The sequence below is a fragment of the Chiloscyllium plagiosum genome, unplaced genomic scaffold (genome assembly GCF_037043375.1).
Source record: "Chiloscyllium plagiosum isolate Xiang-an unplaced genomic scaffold, Cpla_swu_hap1 HiC_scaffold_3, whole genome shotgun sequence".
In the NCBI taxonomy this organism is placed as follows: Eukaryota; Metazoa; Chordata; class Chondrichthyes; order Orectolobiformes; family Hemiscylliidae; genus Chiloscyllium; species Chiloscyllium plagiosum.
The window spans coordinates 144,685,627-144,709,515 of NW_028270141.1; the positions used below are offsets into that span (position 1 = coordinate 144,685,627).

Below are 23,889 nucleotides of genomic sequence, written 5' to 3' on the forward strand. Positions count from 1 at the left end.
GACAGATCCAGTAATTCTGAAAGGTGTAAGATGGAAGTTATACCTTGGCATCCAGGATTACAGACAAAAACAGACCAAGGACAGATCATCAGAGAGAGAAACTGACTCTGATAATGCTGCCACTGCTGTACATTGTTCAGGCATAAACCCTGGTGCTACTGAAGTGCCACACAAGCTGATCACATTGGCATTGAGCTCAGAAACACCTGCCTGGATCTGAGAAGGGCTCTGGGTTGACACAAAGAGTTCCATTTCACCGTCTTCGCCCCTGGGTATAGCCACAGTGCATTGCGTCTCCAGGTAAAAGTGCTCCTGGCCACCAATGTACATTTCTCCTGCAGAACACCATTGATACAAGTTAGAGCCCACTACACATAACCAACCAGCAAAGGATTGAATCAACATGTACTTCACATGCTATTGGGAAAAGGAACCATTGAATTTTAGAGCAAAGTGGGGGGGGGGGAGCATTCAGTCCAGCACGCCTGATGCAGTGCTTTGTAAAACTTGGAATGTAATCAAGGGACTCGATTCCAGTCTGTAATCACTCCCAGGGATCCCTTATTCTATGTATAGACCATCTGAACCCCTCGATTAGATTCCAGTCTGTAATCACTCCCAGGCATCCCTTATTCTATGTATAGACCATCTGAACCCCTCGATTAGATTCCAGTCTGTAATCACTCCCAGGGATCCATTATTCTCTATATAAACCATCTGAACCCCTCGATTAGATCCCAGTCTGTAATCACTCCCAGGGATCCATTATTCTATATATAAACCATCTGAACCCCTCGATTACATTCCAGTCTGTAATCACTCCCAGGGATCCATTATTCTATATATAAACCATCTGAACCCCTCGATTAGATTCCAATCTGTAATCACTCCCAGGGATCCATTATTCTATATATAAACCATCTGAACCCCTCGATTAGATTCCAGTCTGTAATCACTCCCAGGGATCCATTATTCTCTATATAAACCATCTGAACCCCTCGATTAGATCCCAGTCTGTAATCACTCCCAGGGATCCATTATTCTATATATAAACCATCTGAACCCCTCGATTAGATTCCAATCTGTAATCACTCCCAGGGATCCATTATTCTATATATAAACCATCTGAACCCCTCGATTAGATTCCAATCTGTAATCACTCCCAGGGATCCATTATTCTATATATAAACCATCTGAACCCCTCGATTAGATTCCAATCTGTAATCACTCCCAGGGATCCATTATTCTATATATAAACCATCTGAACCCCTCGATTAGATTCCAATCTGTAATCACTCCCAGGGATCCATTATTCTATATATAAACCATCTGAACCCCTCAATTACATTCCAGTCTGTAGTCACTCCCAGGGATCCACTATTCTATATATAAACCATCTGAAACCCCTCAATTAGATTACAAAAGTCTTTTACAGTTAGATAAATAATCAGATTTATTACTCAGTGGGAGTATACAACTTTAACATGAAATTGAACAGACCCTCAATTATGTCATCTGACTCTGCAAATCCAAGATCGATGTTTCCATTCTCAATTTTCCTCGGAGGCATGTGGAACGAATTATGGGTGACTGCGTCCTGATTGCAAAGAAATATCCGGTCACTATTAGGAACTAACACGAAGCTCGACATTGAGCTTAGTCTGTGCTTGCAAGGGAGCACAGGAGCTTTTAAAATGGGTCGGGAGCTTATGACCTTACAATGTCAATGTCAATGTCAATATAACATGGGTCTGTCTTACCAAAGAGATCATGCAAGACTTTGTTTCATGAACATAGTGTGTCTTGGCTTTATTACAGGAGGGCCAAATAGCTCATCTGATCTTCATAAACCTTATCTCACCTCACTTCTTAATGTGTCAAGATTATGTTTTGCAAACAATTAGGTGATAGCCCAGTGGTACTATTGCTGGATGATTAATCCAGATAATGCCCTAGGTTCAAATCCCACCACAGCAGATGGTGGAATTTAAGTTCAATAAAAATCTGGAATCAAGAATCTAATTGTATGTATTATCATGTGTTTCTTTATTTTTATTCTATTCTATGAAGTGATGCTTCACGTTTTAACTTTCATTTCTCTTATTACTTTGTAGTTGTATTTTCCGTACCGAGGGTCCTTTGTACCTAAGATGACACCATGTGCGGTGACATTATACACTTTTCATTGTACTTCTGTACTTGAATACACGTGACAATAAATATCTAAAATCTAAAAATCTAATGAATCCATTATCAATTGTCAGAAAAAAGACATCTGGTTTGAGATATTTTAGGTGTTGGAGGTGATTTCCTCGAATTCCAGGAGCAGCAATTACTGTTTTATATGCTGTTGCATTGTTTTGGAACTTTGGAAATAAAAAAGTCAAAACAACAGCAGTTTAAAAGGGAGAAGAGCAGACAAAGGAAGCACATGGTGAGGACAGTACAGGAGAGAGAGAGAGAGAGAGAGAACCTGCACAGTTACTGCCTTTGCTGTTTGAATTTGTGTATTGCTGGACATCGGAGTGCATCTGGGAAAATTAACAAACAGTGAAATTCACAACTAATCTTGGAGGAACTGTTGGGTGAAGTTCACAGCACAGAATCAGATAAGTTAATTGTTGCTTTAAGTTTGTCCAAGAGAAAGGCTGCAGTAGTGAGTATAGTGGATTCTTTCTTGATTATATCAAATTCTTGATTATTTGGAGTTAAGTCTCTTGATTAAACTTAAAATATAAGCCATAGCTATTAATTTAACCTGGGGCAGTGTTTGTAGATGAAGAAGACGGTGTTAATTTCCGGGTCTGTAGATTGTGAAGGAGCAAAAATGGCCTTTGCAGTGATATGTACTTCTTGTAAGATGTGGGAGTTTAAAGAGAGTCTAAGGGTTACTGTGGATTATATCTGCCATAAATGCTGTTGGATGCAAATCTTATCAGATCGAGTGGATCGGTTGGAGAGACAGATAGAAGTGATGAGGAATTTGCAACAGCTACAGTATGTGATGGATGGCAGTTGTAGAAAGGGGGGAAAGTCTCAGATACAGTCACATAGATGGGTTAACTCCAGGAAGGGTAAGAGAGGTAGGCACCTAGGGCAGGAGTCTTTTATGGATATACCCATTTCAAACAGGTATGCTGTTTTGGAAAATATAGGGGGGTGATGGATTCTCAGGGGAACGTAGCACGAACAGCCAAGTTTCTGGTATTGAGACTGGCTCGAATGCAACGAGGGGTACGTCGGCTTCCAAGAGATCAGTTGTGTTGGGGGATTCTGTAGTCAGAGGTATAGACAGACATTTCTGTGGCCAGTGGAGAAAAAGCAGAATGGTGTGTTGTTTCCCTGGTGCCAGGATCAAGGATGTCTTAGAGAGGGTGCAGAATGTTCTCACGGGGGAGAGGGGCCAGCAGGAGGTCATTGTCCACATTGGAACCAATGACATTGGAAGGGAAAAGGTTGAGATTCTGAAGGGAGATTACAGAGAGTTAGGCAGAAATTTAAAAAGGAGGTCCTCAAAAGTAGTAGTATCTGGATTACTCCCAGTGCTACAAGCTAGTGAGGACAGGAATAGGAGGACAGAGCAGATGAATGCATGACTGAGGAGCTGGTGTATGGGAGAAGGATTCACATTTTTGGATCATTGGAATCTCTTTTGGAGTAGAAGTGATCTGTACAAGAAGGACGGATTGCACCTAAATTGAAAGGGGACTAATATACTGGCAGGGAAATTTGCTAGAACTGCTTGGGAGGATTTAAACTAGTAAGGTGGGGGGGGGGGGGGGGGGGGTGGGACGCAGAGAGATAGTGAGGAAAGAGATCGATCTGAGACGGATACAGCCGAGAACAAAAGTGAGTCAAACAGTCAGGGCAGGCAGGGACAAGGTAGGACTAATAAATTAAACTGCATTTATTTCAATGCAAGGGCCCTAACAGGGAAGGCAGATGAACTCAGGGCATGGTTAGGAACATGGGACTGGGATATCATAGCAATTACAGAAACATGGCTCAGGGATGGGCAGGACTGGCAGGATAATGTTCCAGGATACAAATGCTACAGGAAGGATAGAAAGGGAGGCAAAAGAGGATGGGGAGAGGCATTTTTGATAAGGGATAGCATTACTGCTGTGCTGAGGGAGGATATTCCCGGAAATACATCCAGGGAAGTTATTTGGGTGGAACAGAGAAATAAGAAAGGGATGATCACCTTATTGGGATTGTATTATAGACCCCCCCAATAGTCAGAGGGAAATTGAGAAACAAACTTGTAAGGAGATCTCAGCTATCTGTACGAATAATAGGGTAGTTATGGTAGGGGATTTTAACTTTCCAAACATCGACTGGGACTGGCCATAGTGTTAAAGGTTTAGATGGAGAGGAATTTGTTAAGTGTGTACAAGACAATTTTCTGATTCAGTATGTGGATGTACCTACGAGAGAAGGTGCAAAACTTGACGTACTCTTGGGAAATAAGACAGGGCAGGTGATTGAGGTGTCAGTAGGGGAGCACTTTGGGGCCAGCAACCATAATTCTATTCATTTCAAAATAGTGATGGAAAAGGATAGACCAGATCTAACAGTTGAAGTTCTAAATTGGAGAAAGGCCAATTTTGATGTTATTAGGCAAGAACGTTTGAAAGCTGATTGGAGGCAGATGTTCGCAGGTAAAGGGATGGCTGGAAAATTGGAAGCCTTCAGAAATGAGATAACAAGAATCCAGAGACAGTATATTCCTGTCAGGGTGAAAAGGAAGGCTGGTAGGTATGGGGAATGCTGGATGACTAAAGAATTGAGGGTTTGGTTAAGAAAAAGAAGGAAGCATATGTCAGGTATAGACAGGATAGATTGAGTGAATCCTTAGAAGAGTATAAAGGAAGTAGGAGTATACTTAAGAGGGAAATCAGGAGGGCAAAACGGAGACATGAGACAGCTTTGGCAAATAGAACTAAGGAGAATCCAAAGGGGTTTAACAAATATATTAAGGACAAAAGGGTAACTAGGGAGAGAATAGGGCCCCTCAAAGATCAGCAAGGCGGCTTTTGTGTGGAGCCACAGAAAATGGGAAAGATACTAAATGAATATTTTGCATCAGTATTTACTGTGGAAAAGGATATGGAAGATATAGACTGTAGGGAAATAGATGGTGACATCTTGCAAAATGTCCAGATTACAGAGGAGGAAGTGCTGGATGTCTTGAAACGGTTAAAGGTGGATAAATCCCCAGGACCTGATCAGGTGTACCCGAGAGCTCTGTGGGAAGCTAGAGAAGTGATTGCTGGGCCTCTTGCTGAAATATTTGTATCATCGATAGTCACAGGTGAGGTGCGGGAAGACTGGAGATTGGAAAACGTGGTGCCACTGTTTAAGAAGGGCGGTAAGGACAAGCCAGGAAACTATAGACTGGTGAGCCTGAGCTTGGTGGTGGGCAAGTTGTTGGAGGGAATCCTGAGGGACAGGATGGACATGTATTTGGAAAGGCAAGGACTGATTAGGGATAGTCAACATGGCTTTGTGCTTGGGAAATCATGTCTCACAAACTTGATTGAGTTTTTTGAAGAAGTAACAAAGAGGATTGATGAGGGCAGAGTGGTAGATGTGATCTATATGGACTTCAGTAAGGCATTCGATAAGGTTCCCCATGGGAGACTGATTAGCAAGGTTAGATCTCATGGAATACAGGGAGAACTAGCCATTTGGATACAGAACTGGCTCAAAGGTAGAAGACAGAAGGTAGTGGTGGAGGGTTGTTTTCAGACTGGAGACCTGTGACCAGTGGAGTGCCACAAGGATCGGTGCTGGGCCCTCTACTTTTTGTCATTTACATAAATGATTTAGATGCGAGCATAAGAGGTACAGTTAGTAAGTTTGCAGATGACACCAAAATTGGAGGTGTAGTGGACAGCAAACAGGGTTACCTCAGATTACAACAGGATCTGGACCAGATGGGCCAATGGGCCGAGAAGTGGCAGATGGAGTTTATTTCAGATAAATGCAAGGTGCTGCATTTTGGGAAAGCAAATCTTAGCAGGATTTATACACTTAATGGTAAGGTCCTAGGGAGTGTTGCTGAACAAAGAGATCTTGGAGTGCAGGTTCATAACTCCTTGAAAGTGGAGTCGCAGGTAGATAGGATAGTGAAAAAAAGCGTTTGGTATGCTTTCCTCTATTGGTCAGAGTATTGAGTACAGGAGTTGGGAGGTCATGCTGCGGCTGTACAGGACATTGGTTAGGCCACTGTTGGAGTATTGCGTGCAATTCTGGTCTCCTTTCTATCGGAAGGATGTTGTGAAACTTGAAAGGGTTGAGAAAAGATTTACAAGGATGTTGCCAGGTTTGGAGGATTTGAGCTACAGGGAGAGGCTGAACAGGCTGGGGCTGTTTCGCCTGGAGCGTCAGAGGCTGAGGGGTGACCTTATAGAGGTTTACAAAATTATGAGGGGCATGGATAGGATAAATAGACAAAGTCTTTTCCCTGGCGTCGGGGATTCCAGAACTAGAGGGCATAGGTTTAGGGTGAGAGGGGAAAGACATAAAAGAGACCTAAGGGGCAACTTTTTCACGCAGAGAGTTTATGTGTATGGAATGAGCTACCAGAGGATGTGGTAGAGGCTGGTACAATTGCAACATTTAAGAGGCATTTGGATGGGTATATGAATCGGAAGTGTTTGGAGGGATATGGGCCAGGTGCTGGCAGGTGGGACTAGATTGGGTTGGACGGACGGGTTGGACTGAAGGGTCTGTTTCCGTGCTATGACTCTATGACTCTATGTCCTTTAGGGAAGGAATCTGCCATCCTTACCCGGTCTGGCCTACATGTGACTCCAGACCCACAGCAACGTGGTTGACTCTTAATTGCCCTCTGGGCAATTCGGCATGGGCAATAAGTGCTGGCCTAGCCAGTGACACCCTCATCCCATGAAAAAAGGAAGAACAAGAAAGTCAATGAATCTGTTTAAACCCTTCTTTCACAGCAGAGCATGGTGTATCAGTTTCTGTTAAGAAAATATGCTGTTGGTTTTGCTTTGAATGCTAATTTGCGATAAGATCTTTGGTGATAAATATTTTTTCCAAACACTTTACATCTGTTGAGGTTCCTTTGATGTAGTCACTGCCAGGAAGTTGGAAATGCATTAGTCCATTAGTGCACTCCACGATGATTGGGATAATGATCAGCTAACCTGTGCTTTCTGATGAAGGGCTTTTGCCCGAAACATCGATTTTGCCTGTCCTCGGATGCTGCCTGAATTGCTGTGCTCTTCCAGCACCACTGATCTGGTCTTTTGTAATTGTATAATTTAATTTAGTATGAAGTTTGACCTGTATTTAGTATGACCTGTGCTTTAGTTATACTAAAATAAAACAAAGATGGGGGGATGCTGGAAATCTGATAGAAAAACAGAAATTGCTGGAGGAACTCAGCAGGTGTGGCAGCCTTTGTGGAGAGAAAGCAGAGTCAATGTTTTGGGTGCAAAGGCGTTTAGTCAGAGAAGAGTTATTCTGGACTCGAAGTGTTAACCCTGTATCTCTTTCCACTGATGCTGCTAGGTTTCTACAGTAGTATCTGTTTTGGTTTCTGATCTCCACCATCAGCCGTTCTTCGGATTTTTTTTGTAACTTCAACTGAGGTTCACTTGGAATATTAGTATCGAAGGAAAAGGTGATTTCTGTTTTCTGTTAAGTATGTTAAGCCGGGATTCTTGAGTTGTTAGAAGTCACAGCCTTGGGACAGGCGATAAAAGCTCAATTGTTTTATATATTGGGAGGGTAACCTTGAAAATAGGCATCAGCCTGGGAAGGATCAACTTGGGCTCTTCATGTGGACGCACTGGTTACAAAGGCCCAACAACGTTTCTTCTTCCTCAGGCAGCTTGAGGAAATTTGGCATGATGGCGAATACCCTTGCCAACTTTTATATGTGTGCCATCAAGAGCATCCTGTCTGGATGTATCACTACCTGGTATGGCAACTGTACCATTCAAGATTGGAGACGGTTACAGAGAGTGGTGAACTCGACCCAGACAATCACAAAGACCAACCTCCCATCTATAGAATCCATCTACCAGGCCCACTGTCAAGGAAAGGCCGCCAGCATTCTCAAAGATCCATCCCACCCTGGCAATGTTTTTCTACAACCTCTACCATCGGGGAGAAGGTACAGAAGCCTGAACATATGCACCAGCCAGTTTTGAAACAATTTCTACCCTACTGTTGTTCGAATACTGAATGGACTCACAAATCTTAACATTAGCCTGTACCTGTGTTTTTGTTTTTACCGCTGTATACCTATGATTTACTTATCTATGCTACTTAACTCTGTGATCTGCCTGTATTGCTCGCAAGACAAAGCTTTTCACTGTGCCTCGGTACACGTGACAATAAATTCAATTCAATTTCAATTCAATTCAAATAGAGGAGTGTGATGAAGGGAGGGAAAATTTCTACAGCTGTGAGGACAACGTTTAATCAAACAAATGTTGAACGATAGTCATGCATCATGAAACACACAAATTGTCCTGTTGAAGGTGAAAAACAGAATAGGAGAAGTTGATATGAATAGAGATACTTGAAAAATTAGTAAGGATTTGGCTGACCTTTAACCTGCAATGCATTGGAATTCTGCAGCTAAAGAATGTTGATTGTTCAAATTCATACTGAATTACCATATGCCTACACAGTAAATAAGGCTATAATTGAAATTAAATCAAGTTAGGCACTAAACCAGGGCTGATACGTTAGAGCCTGGGTGTCTCTGGAAAAGGAGCACGCGGTGTCCACCAACACCCTGGAGTTGTTCAGAGAGAGGTGGGCGCCGCAGGGAGTGGAGTGCATCATTTCTCCCTCCAACTCTATTTTGATTTAATCCCTGCCCTCCCCTCCACTGTTTGATCACACAGCATTGCCCTTTTGATGTGTAGGGCACTGCTTGACACTAGCCACTCGGGTGTCTTCCTTTCTTCCTGGTGGTGGGAATTTGAATAAAGATTCGTACACCTTGTGTCTCTCACTGTGTCTCACACCTGCACACCTACAGCATGGGTGCTGGGGGGAAAAAAGAGAAAGAAGAAAGAAAAAAAAATAAACAGGTGTCAGAAAAAAAAAAATATAGAACCAGGGCTGACAGTCTGCAAACATTGGGGGAAGCCATTAAGGAGAAATGTCTTCATCCAGGGAGTGGGTGAGTCTGTGGAATTCTCTGTCATAGAAAGTGGTTAAGGCCAAAACATTGAATGTTTTTCATAGAGGAGTTAGATAGGGTTCGCAGGGCTACAAGGGTTAAAGGGTACGAGGAGAAAGACGAGCTGGATGGTTAGCTATGATTGAATTGAATGACAGAGCAAGCTTGAAGGGCTGAATGGCCTACTCCCGCTCCGATTCTCAAGTTTCCATGTTTCTAAATGTACCATTAGGCATTTCAAGGCTTGAATAGCTATTAACCTAAGGAGCAAGTTAAACACATCCCTTCACATCATCATAATATAAAAGAGAGAACAGGCGACATACCAAGTAATATCACCAGGTGGAGTGAATTACCTGAATGGTGATGATAGGTTTAAGCTTCTCATACGTGATCTTTACTGCTTTCGCAGCTGTGTGGGCATGAATCTCTGTGTCAGCAACAATTGCCCCAATGACGTGTCCTACACAAGTGACCTACACACAGACCCAAACAAAAACAGGTGGTTATAAAACATCGCAACCTTAAGGAATAATTTCCAGAGTTTGTGGCAGCAGAGAAGGAGCCTCACCCACAGGGTGTAGGCTGCACGTTTGTCCCATATGCCTATGCTGGGATACTAACAGCAGGGAGAACTGGGTGCAGTACAACAGCCTCCTCACAGACCCACACCACAGCTTGAGCTCTGTGGACCGTGTTCTCCTTGAACTGACTCCAGCTGTCACACCTCCCATCCTCACATCCATTCAAGGCTCCAGAGAATCATTCCAAGTTCGGCAGAGATTTACCCACATTTCCTCCAACCTGATTTACTGTGTCCATTGCTCCCGATGTGGTTTCCTCTACATTGGAAAGACTGAGCGCAAACTCAGGGACCGGTTCGGGGCATATCTATGGTCTGCACCCTCCAATCAACCCCACCTCCCTTTTGCCAGCCATTTCAACTCCCCCTCCCACACCCCCCGATGACATGCCCATCCTGGGCCTCCTCCACCGTCAACGCAAGGCTACACATATACTGGAGGAAAGACACCTCATCTTCCGGCTTGGGAGCTTACAACTTTATGGCCTCAATGTAGAGTTCACCAGTTTCCAAGTCTCTCCAACCCCCAACCTCATCCCAGCCCTTCCTCTCCGCCACACCCCCTTGACCTGATCTGACCTGTCCATCTTCCTTCCAATCTATCTGCTCCCCACTTCCCACTGATCAATCCTATTCACCTCATACCCACATCCACCTATCGCCATCCCATCTACCTTTCCACCAGCCCCAGCCCCCTCAATTTATCTCTCAGCCCCCTTCCCTCTCCCCCAGTTCTAATGAAGGATACTGCCTGTAATGTCAACTCTCCCTCTATTCTCAATGCTGCCTGACCTGCTGTGCTTTGTCCAGCTCCACGTTTTATCAACTCTGACATTCCGGTATCTGCAGTCCTCACTATCTTCCAGTATCCAGGCAATACACGAACAGTTCTTGACTGTCGTACTACCTCACACAGGATCAGGCACCTTACTGTCAGTATACCTGACATTCAATCACTTTGTAATATCCAGAGCTCCCTGATTGGACCAGGTTCACAGCCCTAGTCAGAGAACTCACATTCTAAGTGGTCCACTTGACTGACCTCATTACAATCATGACACTCCTCACATCCCAAGGTTGCCAATGATGGTGCATTAGCTTTTGGTACAAAAGGACGTGTGTCACTTCTAGGACTTGGGAAAGACCACACTGCTGTCCCAACTGGATTAAGTCTGATTGTCTCATACAACCCTCAGCTCTATGTCAGAATGTAGACCCAGATATTGAGTGCCCTTTATTTCTAGTTAAAAATCACACAACACCAGGCTAAAGTCCAACAGGTTTAATTGGAAGGGCTCCTCCACAATCACCTGATGAAGGAGCGTCGCTCCGAAAGCTAGTGCTTCCAATTAAACCTGTTGGACTATAACCTGGTGTTGTGTGATTTTTAACTTTGTACACCCCAGTCCAACACCGACATCTCCAAATCATGACCTTTATTTCTAGACTGCCTTGTTTTCTCACTTCAGTAGAAGTTGGAATGCCCAATGCCTGAGAGTGTGCCAATGAGGGAACGTCTGTTGACAATGAAAGGTCATTGGCTTTAAACATTGACTCTGTCTTATCACAGATGTTGAGTCTCCTCCAATATTTACCACTTCCATTTAGGACTTCCAGTATTCAGAGTTCTTTGCTTTCGCAAATATTTGCACCATAGATAAGGGGAGTATGCTTTTAGATTTGGATGTTGAAAGCACAACATCTGGTGTCTATCAAAACATAGTCAAGTGATTTCGAGATGGAGGTGGCGGTGGGGGGAGTGGGAGGTGAGTATAGCTAATTCTGGCTAATGGCATTTCACTGTCAACAGAAAATGCTTCCCCAGTGACACAAACTCGTGCATTGGGCATCCAGCCTCGACTGAGGTGGAAAAACAAGGCAGTTCCATTAAATACAACACAGGCACGTAAGATCTGGGCCGGCATTCTGACATAGAGCTGAGTGTTGTATGAGGCGATTGGACTTTATCCAGCTGGAATTGCCATGCAATCTCTCCCATGTCCTAGAAGTGACACTTCTCCCTTCTTTCTTTCCAAACCTCTAGTTGCCGAATCACAGCAGACTATGTGGCAACACCTTACAAGGCCATTTGGCCCATCACGTGCCTGCCAGCTCCCTGCCAGGAAAAGTCATTGAGTGCCACTTCTCAGATTTTTCTTTCTGGAGCCTTTTTGAATGCAAAACTCAAAGTCTGGCCTAAACAAATGTCTCATAAAGCTGCACTACAACATCCTGACTCCGGTACTCAATTCCTTGACCAATGAAGGCAAGCATGCCATATGCCTTCTTTACTATCTATTTGTGTGGCCACTTTCAGGGGGCTATGAGAGCAAGTAATCTGCCATCTTGTTTTTGCTACCAAAGTGGATAACCACACATTTATGCCCAACATACTTCATCTGTCGTGGATTTTCCCACTTATCCAAACCACACTGAAGCATCTCTGCAGCGTCCTCACAGCTCAGCCTCCCACCCTTCCGAAGGCTCGGTCCCCAGTGATGTGTAAATGATGATGACTGACCACTCCATCAGCAAACACTGTCTCATCCATTAAGATCTGCCCCGTTTGGTTGCTCCCAGGGACATCCTTGGCTGTGAGGAAGTGCGTCACTCCAGGAACCTTCAGGGCTTCACTTGTATCAATTGAACTGCAGGAAATGTGAGAAAAAAAAGTATGTTTGACAACGGCTGTGGTCTCTTTCCAGCGCACTTGAGTGTTTCAGACAGCTAGATCACTGACCTATTGAAAAAGGTCACGTAACGCCATCTGCTGGTGACAAATTGTGATGACAGTACAACTGAAACAGTACAAATATAATTCATGACACCATACCTATCATTGACAGAAAAACAAAATATTAAATAACAAAAGAATTGTGAACATTTCAATATACAAATAATTGCAATGTGCAGATTTCCTTAATTTTGTATCACAGTCCACACATCTGTACAGTTTCCACAGATTTGTGAAGTGTCATTGCAACACGAATGGTCACATTTCTTGAAACAAGCTTTATAAATTTTCCCATTTTAAAAACAGAGGTTCAGGTGAAACTTGAGCTCTCATTCACTGGATTACTAATCCTGTAGCACAATAACAGCATTCTCAGATCCCACATCATCTGGAGAGTTGCCCAGCCTTCCCTCTTTTTGTCAGGTCTCTGGTAGAACATTATCCCAATGAGCCACCACTCACTGCAGCGCAGAGGAACTACGCAGAGCAGAGGAAAATCACCTATACAGTGTATTCAAAAAGAATGGTTACCCAATGAACACAGTCCACCGCTTTCTCAGCAGCAAACCCAACCAAGCAGACAAAACGCATCCAGAAACCCTAGCCACTCTCCCCTACATCAAAGACATGTCGGAAATGACTGCCAGACTACTCAGACCCCTTGGCATCATGGTAGCCCACAAACCCACCAACACACAAACAGCAGCTAATGAATTCGAAAGACCCTATACAGGCAACAAGCAAAACTAATGTTATTTACAAAATACCATGCAAGGACTGTAACAAACACTACATTGGACAAAAAGGCAGAAAACTACCCACCAGCTTATATGAACACCAACTAACCACAAAACGACATGACCCTTTCTCACTAGTATCCTTACATATGGGGATGAGGAAGGACAACACATCGATCCTAGAACAAGCAAAACAGAGACATGCACGAGAATTTCTAGAAGAATGACATTCCAACTGGAACTCTATCGACCAACACATTGACTTGGATCCCACTTACCATCCCCTGAGAAAATAAAACTAGAAATGACATCACCATAGGAAATGATGTCACCACAGGAAATGACATCACCAACCCAAGGAACCCCCCCCCCCAAACATATAAATAGAAAGTAGGCTACACAACCAGTGCTTCATCCAGAGGCTCACTGAAGATGTTACCTAGTATGGTGACAAAACATCTGAAAACGAACCTTCTAGCTCAGCGAGCAAACCTACATCCAGATCTCTGTCCTACAAGGAGAGGTCACAAGGGAACTGTTACCTTATCTTGGCGTGAGCTTCAGTGCTGGTTACCAGAGCCAGGTAGAGCTCCTTCTCGAAGCAGGGCAGGTCGTCACAGTAAAGGGCCTCCCCCGTGGCTTGTTTGAGGCTTGACAGATGGGGCAGTGGCTGTCCGACTACATCCATGGGGCACTGGTTAGGAGGCACTTCCTGCAGGGTGAGGATAAAAGGGTGGCTTTGATTCCAATAACAAGGACCGGTGACCGGGAATGGCTGCAGTGAGTGGTGCACTCCGGTGTTGTAAGTCGTGGTCGGCATCACATCCCATGGCTCCCGAGGTGCCAAGCAATTCACCATTCCGAGAATCTGACAGTACAGCAAGAGGCCATTTGGCCCAATATACCTGTGGCAGTTCTTTGAAGGAATTGCCTAAGTCTCTCACACCAGCTTTCTTCCCGTAACCATGTGAATTAGTATCTGTCAAATACATGCCTTTGAAAGTTCCTACAGAATTTTTCCAACAGCTATTCAGATCTTAACAACCCTCTGTGTGATTTTCTTTCCACCTAATACCCTAAAACCATTGATTACTAGCCGACTTACTTGAGGGAACAGTTTCCCCTACTTGCTTTTAAAAAAACACGTGTCAAATTTAACATTTTCTCTGCTGAGACAATCCCATGTTTTCCAAGTAACAAAGGACCCTGAACACTCATGGTAAACCTCCTCAGTAATTTCTCCAGAGCGTTGAGATGCTCGGGAGGTACAGTATGTGTTGGAGGCATTTTCCTTACCAACCTTTCCAGGGAAATTATGACACACCCCTGGAGCAGGTGGGATGTAAACGCAGATTTCCTGATCCAGAGATAGGAATACTATCTGCACCCAAGGGCTCATGGCACCATTTATATTATTGCTTGGCTCCCAGAGAGGCAGGGTACCTTGATGTCAATTGGATAGCAGCTAGACACATGATGTTCCAGTATAAAGGACCTAGTCTCCAGTCGCTGTGTTAATGCAGTGAGCTTTATGTAGTGTTGCAGTCATATACAGAACATAGAACAGTATAGCACAGGGACAATGTTGTGCCAAACATGATGCCAAATTAATCTAATTCCTTCCCCCTGCCTTTGGTCCATATCCCTCCATTCCTTGCTTATTCATGTGCTAATCTAAAAGCCCCTCAATCACCACCTCTGGCAGCACGTTCCAGACTCCTACCACTCTCTGTCCAAAAAGCTTGCCCCTCTCATCTCCTTTGAATTTTTCCCCTCTCACCTTAAATGCATGTCCCTTATTATTAGACATTTCAATCCAGGGAAATAGATTCTGACCGTCAACTCTATCTATGCATCTTGCAATTTCCTAAACTTCTATCAGGTCTCCCCTAAGCCTCCACTTCAGCGAAAACAACCCCAGTTTGTCCAATCTCTCCTAATAGCTCATACCCTCTAATCCAGACAGAATCCTGGTACATAGCTCCTTGAAAGTGGAGTCGCAGGTCGATAGGATAGTGAAGAAGGCATTTGGTATGCTTTCCTTTATTGGTCAGAGTATTGAGTACAGGAGTTGGGAGATCATGTTGCGACTGTACAGGACATTGGTTAGGCCACCTTTGGAGTATTGTGTGCTATTCCGGTCGCCTTCCTATTAGAAAGCTGTTGTAAAACTTGAAAGGGTTCAGGAAAGATTTACAAGGATGTTGCCAGGGTTGGAGGGTTTCAGCTGTAGGGATTGGTTGTACAGGCTGGGGCTGTTTTTCCTGGAGCATTGGAGGCCGAGGAGTGACCTCATAGAGGTTTATAAAATCATGAGGGGCAGGGATAGGATAAATAGATATAGTCTTTTCCCAGGGGTGGGGGGAGTCCAGAACTAGAGGGCATAGGTTTAAGGTGAGAGGGACGAGTTGGACCAAAGGGTCTGTTTCCGTGCTGTATGTCTCTATGACACTATGACTCTATGATAAACCTCTTCAGCACCCTCTCTAAAGCCTCCACATCCTTCCTGTAATGTAGCGACCAGAATTGAACACAATGTAGCTGTAACATCAGCTAGCACAAATCTGCGCAATTCTGAGATCTTATAACTGTGTAAATAGTGAGCATTGTTCATATTCATGTATCTCAACAAGAACCCAGTCATAGTCATCGAATCATAGAGCTGTACAGCACGGAAACAGACACTTCGGTCCAACTCATCCATGCCGATCAGATTTCCTAACCCAATCTAGTCCCATCTGCCAGCACTTGGCCCATATCCCTCTAAACCCTTCCTATTCATATACCCATCCAGGTGCCTTTTAAATGTTGCCATTGTACCAGCCTCCGCCACTTCCTCTGGCAGCTCATTCCATACACGTACCACCCTCTGCCTTAAAAAGGTATCCCGTAGGTCCCTTTTATATCTTGCCCTTCTCACCCTAAACCAATGCCCTCTAGTTCTGGAATCTCTTAAGTGGGCAAACATAGGGCAGCACTTAGGCGCTATCGTGTTGATAGTTTGACCCAAGGAACCAATTGCTCCGAATTGTTCACAAAGACTCCAGTGAATTTTGGATAGCGAGTGAGTGAATGGATAGGCCGAGAAAGTGGAAATGATGGGGAAGATCAGCCTTGATCTTATTGAAAAGTAGAGACAAGGTTGTGCTGTGGTGCAGTCATATTTCTTATACTTTTATGTAAAGGACTCGCTTTCCTTTTGAACTCAATGTCGCTACTTGCAAAGCCAATTTGCCCCTACACTTTCTCAATGATGAAAACGCACTCCGATCCCCTGATATATGGATGGTGACTATCAGTGGGCTATGACATCGAGAGATTGAGTCATACAGCTATGACCCTTCGGTCCAACCAGTCCATGCTGACCATAATCCCAAACTAATCTGGTCCCACCTGCTTGTTACTGGACCATACCCCTCCAAACATTCCTTATTCATGTCGATATCTAAATGTCTTTTAGCTGCTGTAATTACACCCACATCCACCATTTCCTCAGGAAGTTCATTCCACATGCAAACCACCCTCTCTGTAAAAGAATTGCCCCTCGTGTCTTTTTTAAATCTCTCTCCTCTCACCTTAAAAGTGCGACCCCAGTCTTGAAAGCCCCAACTGGAGGGAAAAGATGACTGCCATTAACTTTGTCTATACCTCTCGTTGTTTTATAGATTTCTATAAGACCACCTCTCAATCCTTCACGGTCCAATTCCACATTTATCACTTTCGAGTGGTAATCACTAAATAATGGCGGAGGACATTTTCACAATAGCCTAAGGCTGTTTCCTTTTCCTTCGAACTGACTCACAAGCTGGAGATCGAGAGACACGCTAGTCCGAGTGTGAAATAGATGGATCTTCACATCCCGTTCAACATGGAACCATGGACAGACTGAAACAAGGAACCTCTTCTGCCATTCAGTTTGATCATGGCTGATCCTTTATCTCAACACTACGTTCCACAAGACTGTAAGTATAAAGGAACAGGAGTAGGCCATTCAGCCCCTTGGTTCAATAGGATCATGGCCGATCGGACACTTCCCACACCCACTTTCTTGCCTTTCCCTGGGAATCCTCATTCCAATCTTCCAGCTTTTAACAAACGTCAAATCAGATGGTGCAAGTCTCACCAATCAAATTCAAATTAATAATGCACACTACAGGCAGCGGTGTGACAGTAGCACCTGTTTTCACCATGTGGAGTGCAGGATAGATATAGGCCAAGCCACAGACACATCTCCTCTACTGTCCTTTCAAATATAGTGCCATGGGGCAGACTTTAGTTTAATGTCTCATAGAAACATAAGGCTTAGGATCTGGATTAGGCCATTTGGCCAAAGAACATGCTCTGGTCTGATTGTGGTGTCAAATCCTGCCTGGGCCCTCTGCATATCCTTATCAAAAATCTACCTAACTTTGCCTCAAGAGAATTCATGATGTGGTGGTGCCAGTGTTGGACTGGGGTTGGCAAAGTTAAAACTGACACCAGGTTACAGTCCAACAGATTTATTTAAAAGTACAAGCTTTTGGAGCGATGCTCCTGACTAGCTACCCGACGAAGGACCGGAGGTCCAAAAGCTTGTACTTTTAACTAAACCTGATGGACTATAACCTGACGTCATGTGATTTTTCATTCAAATAAATTCAATGGTCCTGCCTCAGACGTTTTCTTGGAAAGAAAATTCCATATCTTAATGAGACAAAACATTATCTAATCTTAACCCAACTCCATCATTCATCTGAAAGCACATCCAGGATTCAGAGACACCCTCAGTACAGTACTGAGGGTGTTAATCTGGGATTTTGTACTTGATTCCCCGGAATGGGACTTGAATTCCTGATGACTCTGATTTGAAAGTAACAGCGTGACACTCACTGAGCTGTAACTGACACAAAGCTCAACAGGACACTACTCAAATAGCTAAACAGAGACTTCCAATCATAGAATCCCTACAGTGTGGAAACAGGCCATTTGGCCCATCGAGTCAACACCAACCCTCCGAACAGTATCCCCCCCAGACCCAACCCTGTAGTCTATCTCTGTAACCCTGAATTTCCCATGGCTAATCCACCTAGGGTGCACATCCCTGCACACTATCGGGCAATTTAGCATGGCCAATCCAGCTAACCTGTGGGAGGGAACCAGAGCACCCAGAGGGAACCCTCGCAGACACGGGGAAAATGTGCAAACTCCACACAGACACTCACCCGAGGGTGGAATCAAACCCGGGTCCCTGACGTTGTGAGCCACCATGCCACCCGCAGTCTTTCAGATACACGCTCGACAGAAGATGGAGGTGAACATTCTCTTCCCAAAATCAGGCAATTTGGGAGTCTATCTTGTCTAAGAACTGCTGACTAAATGAATGATACTCTCTGACTTCACCAGAGATTCTGTTTTGTGTTTGCGCGATTCTTATTACTTTGGACGTCAAGGTAAGAAGTTCTTTAAACGTGTACCTGATACATTTGGTAATAAAACACCGTAACCACTAACCTGGAACAGTTGAACTGCTGAAGGTGGATCCTTGTGGAATAATTCCGTGGCACTGACGTAATCTGGAGGTATGGATTCAACTTGGATATCCTAATGGGAGGAAAGGGAAAGCAGTCGTCCAGTGATTATCAAATATTACCCACACAACAGCAAGAAATAACAGTGGAACACTTTCAAGATGATTTGATGTGATAATACAACTTGACCATCATCTCCTCAAATGTGGTAACATATCTCTGCTCACACTGAAGTGAGGATTTGGAACAAAATAAACAGACACTATCTGAAACTAAGCTATCGGCATGAAAATTATGATGAGACAAATAAACCTGTTGTACACTTAGAATCTAGTGTGATATCCAACATGGAAACAGACCTTCTGTTCCAACCAGTCCGTGCCAAACATAATCCCAAACTAAACCAGTCCTACCTGCCTGCTCCTGGCCCATATCCATCCAAACCTGTCCTGTCCATGTACTGATCCAAATATCTTTTAAACGCTGTAATTATACCCACATCCACCACTTTCTCAGGAAGTTGATTCCATCCTCTGTGTACCATCCTCTGTGAAAAAAAATTGCTCCCATTTCATTATAAAATTTCTTTCCTCTCACATTAAAAATGTCCCCTCTTGTCTTGAAATTCCCCATCCAAGGAAAAAGACACCGACCATTAACTCTATCTCTCCCCCTCATTATTTTATAAACTTCCATAATGTTGCCTCCCAACCTCCTAAACTCCAGTGAAAAAAGTCCTTGACTGTCTCAACTCTCTTCATAACTCAAACCATACCCGTCCATACCCCGCAACATCTCGGTAAATCTTTTCTAAACCCTCTCCTGCTTGATAACACCCTTCCCAAAGAATGACCAGAAGTGGACATGGTACTCTGGAAGTGGCCTCACCAAAGTCCTGTACAACCTCAACGTGACTTCCCAACTCCTACGGGGCTTCACAGCCTATCAAGTACTTTTTGACGTGGAGTCCCAGTTTGTAAATTTGTGTAAAAGACGAACATTGAAAACATTACTTCAATAAGCAGGTCCTACTTTGGCTGAGGTCAGGCCCATTCCCTCATTCACTCCCATTAAAATCCTACATCTAGACAGTACCTTTGCTGAACAGAGTGTCCCATAAAGTGATGTTTACAGATGGGGAATAAAGAAGTTTAAGAAGAGAATTGAAAGGATGTTAATTTATGATAGGACATAGAAGCTGTTGAAAGCTTTCTTGAAAAGGAGGGGACCGGGAGTGAGCAGAGGGTCAGAGATACCCACGTTCTGGAAGTCTTGCCGAAGCTTCTGGAGGACGCTGAGGTAGAACTTGAAGAAGAAGCTGAGGGTCAAGGTGCGTCGGAATTGTACCATGCCACCGGGGGCAGAGGGCGAGAGAGTGAGTTCACCTGCGAGCTGTGAGCAGGCCTCCTGCAGCAACGTCTTATTCCATTTCCTAAACGGGATGCAGGGTGGGAAGGGGAGGGGGAGGAAATCAATGACTGTCAAATCTGAGAGCACGTCAATATTCGAAAATAAGACTTAGAGCGAGACCGGCTGTTTGCGGCCCATTTTCAGTTCTGCCCATGGTGTGTGTAAGGCGTCATTTCTCTGCTTTCTCCCCCCCCTCCCCCCGCACCCACCAACGCCACGATGTTACAACATGACAGGTCACGATGGGAGTCTGCATTATTGCCTGAGCCGCCTCAGCCCCCACCATGGGGGAGGACGGGCATATGTGCCAGGTTTTTGAGTCTGATGTTAGCTACAAGCCAGAGACTAGCCCACATCTCCACCCCAGGCCATTCCTCTCATCCCCAGCAACCCGGGTCCTCTCCTCCGCCAGAAACCTCAATCTGCACTGGCACAGAGTCCAGACTCCTGAACAGCAGGTTCCTGACAGAGGGGAGTTATCACAGTCATTAGAGGCTGTTATCAACAGGCCCTTAGGGAATGTGTTACTCCCCCTAGATTGTGTTAGCTGTTTATTGGTCAACTGTGCTCTGATGGAGGGCATTATCATGCAGACCTAAGTCCAGGGGGAACTGATTATCTGTGTGTTTCAGGGTCTCTCTACCGTAGCCCATATCGCTTTTCCCACTGTTGAATGAGGGGCATGAATTCTGACTATTTAGACTGGATATCACTTGTGTGTTAAAATGAAGGGCACTTCTGCTCCTACATATAGGAGACAACTGAAACTGTGAATGTTGCAATGGGAAATGGATGCTTGTAATGTATGACTCTGTAAATAAAAATGTTGAAATGTGCAGAGATTAGACTCCAACATTTCTCCATTACCACTTGGCTATTAGGAATGGAATGTATTACACTGAGGTGATTACTTCCCCAAATAATTCTTAATCCATAACCATGTCAATGAGAGCTAAGTCCAGGGGGAACTGAGTGTCTGTGTAGTTCAGGGCCTCTCTGCCTTACTCCATATCGCTGTTCCCACTCTTGATTGAGGGGCATGAATTCTGACCAATTAGTCCAGTGTATCGCTTGGGAAGTTTATCACATATTAACCCAACCCACCAGTGATTGGGAAGCCTTACTTCAATGGCCTCACTCAAATGAAAGGGAAAGCCCGTCATGTTGAATGAACTCTGAGGAGACTCACTTTCCAAGCAACAGTGCACATGTCTTCTTCGCAAACACAGTGGTAGGAGCCATGCCTCCGTAACTCAGTCCCGACTCTTCCACAATGTCGGTGCCTTCCTTGAAAGCCACTCTCATCCCGCAGTTCACAATTGCGATATCATCGTCCCTTCTTTGGGCCTGTTTGTACGCTGAGAAATACTCCCCCTGCAGAGGAACAGACTGAGGCAATGACTTGACCACACTTTAGGAACTTGGGAGACGGTGCAGAAGAGGGAGGGCTTTTGCCCGAAACGTCGATTTTCCTGCTTCTCGGATACTGACCTGACCTGCTGTGCTTTTCCAGCACCACTCTAATCTAGACTTAAGAGGGATATGGGCCAAGTGCTGGCAAATGGGACTAAAGTAATTTAGGATATCTGGTCGGCATGGACGGGTTGGACTGAAGGGCTTGTTTCTGTGCTGTGCATCTCTATGACTCTCTAAACATACACACATTCACATAAGAAGTGGGAGTAGGGTACCCAGCCACATAAACCTGCTCTGCCATTCAATAGCTTCATGACTGATTTCATGGACCAGGCCAGACTCCCTCCAAATACTTTAACAGGGTAGCCTGGACCTTTACTGTTTCTTATTTTAAAGGCAGGTGTGAAGTCCATGTTCCAGATCTGATGCAACTGGTCAAACTACTCAACATTGAGCAAAACACAATTTATTTAAACACTATAGCTAAAGCACAACCACAGAAAGAGGAACTTAGAATAACTTACCTCTCTTGGAAAACTTAACAGATTAATAGGTACAGTACATGTCACTAATTAGCTTTTCCAATGTAGTAACATTCCATAAACATACCTTGGCAAAAAGATAAAATCAGAAAAACAGACTTTGTCTCACATGCAATCTAACAGCATAGGAAGAGAACACCCATCATTTGGCTGTCATCAAGAGATGAAAAAATATCTTCCACTTCTTCAAGCCCATAATCCTGGTCTTTGAGAGCTGGCCACACCCAGCCAGGCTGCTTCTGTTGTTCCAACATTAAAAAAAAAACAGGGCCTCACAAGCTATTTACTCTAGAGGTCTTGGTAGACTGCTTGTGATCTCTCTTCAAATAAAAACCTGGACAAACTAAACTATTTAGCTACAGCACCATCACATGGATCTCACTAATCCACATTCCTGCCAACACGATATTCTTTCTCCCCTTGCTTATCAAGCCTTTCCATGACATTAGAGGTGCTGAAGAGACTTTTTGTAGTGTTGGTTGCCCCCAATCTGGTGTTGGTAAAACTGAGACTGGACAGGTTAGACTTTATACAACATTGCTTGCTCAATGATCCCAACCAGTCTTAAGGTTAAAATGCCTCCCAACCAGCAACCCCCCAAATTTATAATTCTACGTAGTGATCATCCCCACACTGGTCAAATTACAGACCACCTTCTGTTTAGAATGGGGCTCATGCAGAATTACATAACCAGAATTGGACAAAGAACTGCAGATGTTGGAGATCTGAAACAAAGACAGACATTGTGGAGAAACTCAGCAGGTCTGACAGGCATGGGGGGGATAAAGCAGAGTTAATATTTCGAATACAGTGACCACTTAAGAGACTATTGATTATTGAACTCCAAAACATCTTTAGTTTCTTGAGCCTTACTTGTGTTTGCATACAGTAACCAGGAGATGGTTTCTCACCTTCTTTGTGTAGGGGATCTCGATGGAAATCAATACTTCCTGAGGCTTCACCACAGTCTTCCTGTAGCCCGTGAAGAAATCTCCATCCATTCGCACAACACGGTTGCCACCTGGAAACAGGCAAAGGGAGGATGAACATCACGGTCATGTTCACAGTCAGACACTGAAGGGTTTTAATGGCCCTCTGGGATACTACTCACCTTCAGAGGACAAGGTCAGCAAACAGCCAGAGGCCATGAACACAGGGTTGAGGTCTGAGATAGGGCTGGCGGTCATGATGTTCCCTCCGACAGCCTGAAGGTGTAGAGAGAAGGAGGGGTTAAAACTGCATACAGCCTACACTCCTGCTTCGCCTAGCCTGAACCACACCAGACAACACACTGCTGTGGGAATCCAGGTCAGGTGGATACCCCCCTCCGCCCATAGCAGGAGATCGGATCCTATTCCTGCTGATACACCCCACCCTCACATTCCTGCTGATACACCCATACCCATCCCATTCCTGCTGATACACCCATACCCATCCTATTCCTGCTGATACACCCATACCCATCCTATTCCTGCTGATACATCCATACCCATCCCATTCCTGCTGATACACCCACACCCATCCAATACCTGCTGATACACCCAAACCCATCCTATTCCTGCTGATACACCCATACCCAACCTATTCCTTATTATACACCCATACCCAACCTATTCCTTCTTATACACCCATACCCATCCTATTCCTGCTGATACACCCATACCCAACTTATTCATGCTGATACACCCATACCCATCCTTTACCTGCTGATACACCCATACCCATCCCATTCCTGCTGCTACACCCAAACCCATCCCATTCCTGCTGATATACCCATACCCATCCCAT

General features: G+C 44.4%; 1 protein-coding gene across 3 annotated transcripts in view; it reads right to left on the minus strand.

The window, feature by feature from the left end:
• Nucleotides 1-23,889, minus strand: part of xdh (xanthine dehydrogenase) — a 152,453-nt gene that overhangs the window by 53,839 nt on the left and 74,725 nt on the right. For all 3 annotated transcript variants that reach the window (XM_087984056.1, XM_087984063.1, XM_087984050.1), the window contains 10 exons: nt 23,213-23,306; nt 23,013-23,122; nt 21,333-21,517; nt 19,994-20,165; nt 18,717-18,806; nt 13,769-13,938; nt 12,277-12,403; nt 9,529-9,648; nt 1,501-1,597; nt 211-335 (listed from right to left, as the gene is read on the minus strand). In XM_087984056.1, the coding sequence (XP_087840182.1) occupies nt 211-335; nt 1,501-1,597; nt 9,529-9,648; nt 12,277-12,403; nt 13,769-13,938; nt 18,717-18,806; nt 19,994-20,165; nt 21,333-21,517; nt 23,013-23,122; nt 23,213-23,306 (1,290 nt within the window). The remainder of the gene's footprint in view (nt 1-210; nt 336-1,500; nt 1,598-9,528; nt 9,649-12,276; nt 12,404-13,768; nt 13,939-18,716; nt 18,807-19,993; nt 20,166-21,332; nt 21,518-23,012; nt 23,123-23,212; nt 23,307-23,889) is intronic.